General features: G+C 41.9%; 1 protein-coding gene across 1 annotated transcript; it reads left to right on the forward strand.

Annotated features, from left to right (window-relative positions):
• Positions 1-2966: 2966 nt before the first annotated feature.
• Positions 2967-6032, forward strand: LOC130212841 (protein FAM8A1-like). Its single transcript, XM_056444082.1, has 5 exons — positions 2967-3393; positions 4036-4156; positions 4271-4394; positions 4544-4683; positions 4791-6032. Exons 1-5 carry the CDS (start codon positions 2973-2975, stop codon positions 4933-4935), a joined length of 951 nt encoding a protein of 316 aa, XP_056300057.1. The 5' UTR covers positions 2967-2972; the 3' UTR covers positions 4936-6032.
• Positions 6033-6234: the final 202 nt, after the last annotated feature.

The following is a 6234-nucleotide window of genomic DNA, read 5'->3' on the forward strand; positions in this document are numbered from 1 at the left end:
TCTGTGTCATATTGTGCATTAGTAGATACGCAAACTGGGTGCATATATTATATGGGTTAAACTGTAATCATAATTGGCATCCTCAAATATATATATATATATACACTTCCGTTCAAAAGTTTGGGATCACTTAGAAATGTCCTTATTTTTCAAAGAAAAGCATTGTTTTTTTCAATGAAGATAACATTAAATCAATCAGAAATACACTCTCTACATTGTTAATGTGGTAAATGACTATTCTAGGTGGAAATGTCTGGTTTCTAATGAAATATCTCCATAGGTGTATAGAGGCCCATTTCCATCAACTATCACTCCAGTGTTCTAATGGTACATTGTGTTTGCTAATCGCCTTAGAAGACTAATGGATGATTTGAAAACACTTGTGCAATTATGTTAGCACAGCTGAAAACTGTTTTGCTGATGAGAGAAGCTATAAAACTGGCCTTCCTTTGAGCTAGTTGATTATCTGGAGCATCACATTTATGGGTTCGATAAGACTCTCAAAATGGCCAGAAAAAAAGAACTTTCATGTGAAATTCGCCAGTCTAGTCTTGTTCTTAGAAATGAAGGCTATTCCATGCGAGAAATTGCAAAGAAACTGAAAATTTCCTACAGCGGTGTAGACTACTCCCTTCAGAGAACAGCACAAACGGGCTCTAACCAGAGCAGAAAGAGAAGTGGGAGGCCCCGGTGCACAACTCAGCAAGAAGACAAGTACATTAGAGTCTCTAGTTTGAGAAATAGACGCCTCACAGGTCCTCAACTGGCAGCTTCTTTAAATGGTACCTGCAAAACGCCAGTGTCAACGTCGACAGTGAAGAGGCGACTCCGGGATGCTGGCCTTCTTGGCAGTGGCAAAGAAAAAGCCATATCTGAGACTGGCCAATAAAAAGAAAAGATTGGTATGGGCAAAAGAACACAGGCATTGGACAGAGGAAGATTGGAAAAAGGTGTTATGGACAGATGAATCCAAGTTTGAGGTGTTTGGATCACACAGAAGAACATTTGTGAGACGCAGAACAGGTGAAAAGATGCTGGAAGAGTGCCTGACACCATCTGTCAAGCATGGTGGAGGTAATGTGATGGTCTGGGGCTGCTTTGGTGCTGGTAAAGTGGGAGATTTGTACCAGGTAAAAGGGATTTTAAACAAGGAAGGCTATCACTCCATTTTGCAACGCCATGCCATACCCTGTGGGCAGCGCTTGATTGGAGCCAATTTCCTCCAACAGGACAATGACCCAAAGCACACCTCCACATTGTGCAAGAACTATTTAGGGAAGAAGCAGGCAGCTGGTCTGCTGTCTGTAATGGAGTGGCCAGCACAGTCACCAGATCTCAACCCCATTGAGCTGTTGTGGGAGCAGCTTGACCGTATGGTCCGCAAGAAGTGCCCATCAAGCCAATCCAACTTGTGGCAGGTGCTTCAGGAAGCGTGGGGTGAAATTTCAACAGATTACCTCAACAAATTAACAGCTAGAATGCCAAAGGTCTGCAATGCTGTAATTGCTGCAAAAGGAGCATTCTTTGACGAAAGCAAAGTTTGAAGAAAAAAATTAATACTTCAAATACAAATCATTATTTCTAACCTTGTCAATGTCTTGACTATATTTTCTATACATTTTGCAACTCATTTGATAAATAAAAGTGAGTTTTCATGGAAAACACGAAATTGTCTGGGTGATCCCAAACTTTTGAACGGTAGTGTATATATATATATACACGTGCACCATCTGAGGTCCTGCATTGTTATGGTCTTGATGTCTGAAAAAGGCTCATAATTTTCAAATATCATATGCTCATTTATTAAAGTTAAGCCCCAATCCCTGTTAGTTTTTCATGGTGTTTCATTTAGATACAATGGCCAGCTCACAATAAAGAGGAAAAAAACCGTATCTTTAAAGCTTTTAAACATGGGCTGAGGCTTAACTGAGGCTTTTGTTCAAACAATGCAAAGCAACATGTATCGGCGCCGTCCTCATGATATGGCTGTGGATGAATCGGAGGTGGAAAGACCAAATCCCTGCTTGGGGTTGGAGTCGAGTGACCTACTCTGAGCCAGCCCCCCCCCCCCCCCCTCTATCTCTCCCTCCCTGTCTGAGATGCACAGACCGAGTTCAAGCAAGTGCACATTTTTGTTAATTTGGGTTCCTAACTTAAATCCTGAAAGATTTCCAGGCTTTTGTGAATGATTGACTCCATATTGTGCTGAATAATGGAATGTGGATTACATTCTGGAGTGCCACAGCCTCAGATCATGTATGTGCACATACACATTGTTTTAGTGCATTTTGCAGAATTCCTGGGAACATTATATTCGATTTTATTCTAAACTGAAATAAGGTTTTATGCACCTGATAATATGCAGCGGGGATTAACCATTTGTGTGGGTGAAGGCTTTAAGAAGCAGACTTCCTTTGTGTTTTACCCCTTTTAAACCCAACTGCAGCATGAGCTTATGAATAAGAAGCCCAGTGTCGTTGCCTTGGATCTATTCAAGGCAATGACACTGAATATGTTGGTTAAAATTGATTTAATTTGTTACATATAAATAAGAACTTTAAGTTGCCAGAACATAAAATTGTCTCAAACTGCTATTACACTTTTTTTGAGAACAAGCCTGAAACGTTTTTTCGGCAATAATTCATGCTCATCTGAATGATTACATAATGTGTTTGAAGACCGCAAACCTTGACCCTCAGTCTGTCGCCTTGCGGTGGTTTCTTGTAACAGCAGGCACTGATTGAACCGTACCATTATATCCTAACTGGAGGGACAAAAGTCACCTTTCGACTTGAAATAGACAATAATTAAAAACCCAGGAATATTTAATGTATTTTAACTTTGATTTAAATAAATATATTTCCCCACAATAGATATTTTCGGTCCACAATGTTCACCTTCCAGTTATCTTATCTTCGACCAGATGGACTGACCGGAATGACGTCATACATGACGCGGCGCCATCATCAAACATGGCCGACGACGAAAACACAATCATGGACAAGAACACACCTCTTGCCAACCCAGTCGAGCCGCCCGTCGCCGGAATTACCCAACGAATAGACAACCAGAACAATGTGGACGGCAAAGGGGCCGCCGGCGAGCTGCGCGCCACCACGCAGTACTGCGAGGAGCTGCAGGGCTGGATGTGGCAGTACTACTCGGGATATGTCACCTGGCAGAGCTGGGTGGCAGCGTCAGCCATGTCCTACCCCTGTTATTTACAGCCAGACACTGGGACCACGACGCTTGACATTAACACCCAGAACTGGTATAATGGCCCCTTCGGTGCTCCGCAGTCGGCCTCTCAGGCTGCGGTCACCTCCCGGTCAGGTGACGCCGCGGTGGTCGCTCAGCCGCAGCAGCAGGAGAATGGAAACGCACAGAGACCAGGTAAACGCTGCAGGCTTTGCGCGGACTGCAGGTCGTCCATATGCATGTTGCAGACAACCACCCGGCGCTGCCAGGTGCCGACAAGACACACTGCTACAAAGACAGCAGAGTATTGCTATTGTTAACACCGTTTCTAATGTGGATGAAGGTTCGTGCACTGATTACAGAACCGTTACATCTATAGTTCAGCAGGTTGTCAAAATGGTTCCAACCTTTGGCCAACATGTATTATGTCGGCTGCAGGACACAGAATGCACCCTGGCGTTACAAGTGTGTGTACCAGAAACCAGACTCCACAACGTGAGAATAATCATAACAAATGATGCTTTGATTTGACCACATTATTTACCTGACAAGTTACATTAATTGCATAGAACACCTGCAGGATGAACTGGATCTCTGACTACAAACTACAGGCCACATTATTATCATCCAACAGCACCAAGTGCACTTGTGGCTAAATGAGAGCAAACCAACATAGCCTGGATCCTGAATGGTTGAAAGCCGCTCTAAAAGAGTGGAGACTGCTGCAGCAGCACAGATGTGAATAGGAAGGGCACGCATGGGTGTAATGTCCAGGTGTTGGGCAATATAGTTGTACTTGCTCGGCTGCTTTGTTCCGCCTTTCCTCCTTTCCTCCAGGCCGAGAGTATATCATTCCTTCACCTCTCCAAAGACTCCTGGCCGAGATCGTGGATTTCTTCATACTATTTTTCATCAAAGCAACCATAATCATCAGTATTATGCATCTGAGTGGAATCAAGTGAGTTTCTTTAATTTGTCTGTATTGCAGTGGTGCTAAAATAATGATTAGACCTACCTGCAAAAACAAATTGAATAAAAACGTTTGAAGAAATATGTTGACGTTGCTTTTCAGGGATGTCTCCAAGTTCGCCATGCATTTCATAGTGGAGGAAATAGATGAGGACACATCAATGGAGGAGCTCCAGAAAATGATGCTCGTTGCGCTTGTGTACCGCATATTAGTGTGTTTTTATGAGGTGAGCCCCCATAGAGAGGTTTTCTACACATGCATACAGGTAAGGTGAGACAACAGTAGTCTCAACCTTAACTGTTAATTGTTTCTTTGTACATTTTGGAAAGGCCCTCTTGTAGTTAAGTGACAGCTCCTACACCATTCTCCCTTCAGATTGTGTGCATTTGGGGAGCAGGGGGAGCCACTCCAGGGAAGTTTCTCATTGGACTCAGAGTTGTTACATGTGACTCATCAGTTCTGGTTCAACCTAACAGGGTGCTGGTTGTGCCAGCAACTAATGTCTCTCTGTCTGCGTGAGTAGTTCATTTTACAGGTTGTCTGTCAGAGGTTTCTTAATGAGCGTGACCCGGCGTCTCTCTCCGTATGTATCGTAACCACAGTCTCTGCTCCCCCTCCACAGATCAACTGTCCGAGCCTTGAACAAGAACTTTTCAATCGCCTTCTTTTTTCCGGCCTTCATCACACTCCTTTTCTTCCAGCACAACAGGACTGTGTATGATATGGTAGCTGGTACAATTGTTGTTAAGCGCTCCAGGATCAGATGACGCAGAAGAACCCAGAGGAGAGTACTACTACAAAAAGATTGGGGAAGCACTGTGTGTGTGTGTGTGTATTTTTATTTTTTTAAACGACTGCAGAACTCCGACGTCAGCCTTTCGAGGTATTGTCATAACACAGAGGAGTGTTGACATGGTTGCAGACAGTTTGATACACATCAGTATGAACTATTTCAATTCCCTACAACTTGGGTCGGGTTTGTTTCGGACACATATTGTATTCTTGCATGTAATGCTACATGTATTTCTAAAAGCTACTTTCACAAACTTTCCGTGCCAAATTGATGGCTCCTTTAAAGACGCTGGTGTATGCCACCATTTTATTAACGTTTTGCCACTTTAAATACTAAACCTCCAGATTAAGGATGAAGTCCCGTATCACTCAGTTTTGAAGTTGACGATCATATATTAATGAGATTACGCCTTCAGTATCTCTTTGTATTAAAATGTTCTCTTAAGTGTTGTATACTTTTACCTTTTGAGGGAAGACCTGGTGATCACCTTTTTCTCAGATGCTGAAATGCAAACGCATCAAAAGGAAATGTGAACCTGATCTCAAATGATCTTCCTTTTTCTTGGACAGCATGTGTGTGACTTAAAAGTTGATATGTGACACGTGATTAATTTTTTCTGCATTTAAGAAGATTAAATGAAACCACCATTATTCCGCTGCCTGCTGGAGGTGTTTGTCTGCTATTGGATCATTCTTACAATGTTTTGATACAAATTAAGTGGTCTCATGTTTAATTTGGACTCATCGTGTGATTGGTGCATAAGTATAGTTTTATTTTGTAATAAACTGTAGAAAGTATACTCTGAGACACAAGGGGTGTATAAATGAGTAGAACATACACAATATTTGCATAATCTCACATACATGAAGGGGCATTGAATAGTTTGATGACCCATGGGAGATTTTAGACTGAAAATCAGCAAATCATAAAAAAGAAAGTCTCCTCCATAGTTCTTGTATAATGTATTTAAAGATGCATTGAAGGTTTCTATTTAATATGCTACAGTAAATTTGAGTTGTTGTCCAAAACTACTTCCTCTGTAAAGTCTTGTGAATATATTCCACTTCAGGATGTCTGGTAATGTATTTTTTCATTGGTCAAATATGTCTTAAATAATCACCTTGTAACATAATCAATGAAATCCCGAAATGCAGTAATTTTAAATTGATGATTTTCTCTTTTGTGAGAAGCTGAAAATGTACAAATGTTATATTACAGACCACCGAGTCATCGCTTTCTTCTTAGTTAGAGGGGTTTAGCGCCCCCTTGTGCA

Source organism: Pseudoliparis swirei, chromosome 22 (genome assembly GCF_029220125.1).
Source record: "Pseudoliparis swirei isolate HS2019 ecotype Mariana Trench chromosome 22, NWPU_hadal_v1, whole genome shotgun sequence".
In the NCBI taxonomy this organism is placed as follows: domain Eukaryota; kingdom Metazoa; phylum Chordata; class Actinopteri; order Perciformes; family Liparidae; genus Pseudoliparis; species Pseudoliparis swirei.

Bases quoted from the DNA above. Each gene is read 5' to 3' on its own strand.
- LOC130212841 (XM_056444082.1), top strand. From the start codon at position 2,973: ATGGCCGACGACGAAAACACAATCATGGACAAGAACACACCTCTTGCC. The intron at 3,394-4,035 runs GTAAACGCTGCA...CCTTTCCTCCAG, and splicing joins TGGAAACGCACAGAGACCAG to GCCGAGAGTATATCATTCCT. The intron at 4,684-4,790 runs GTGAGTAGTTCA...CCCCCTCCACAG, and splicing joins ACTAATGTCTCTCTGTCTGC to ATCAACTGTCCGAGCCTTGA.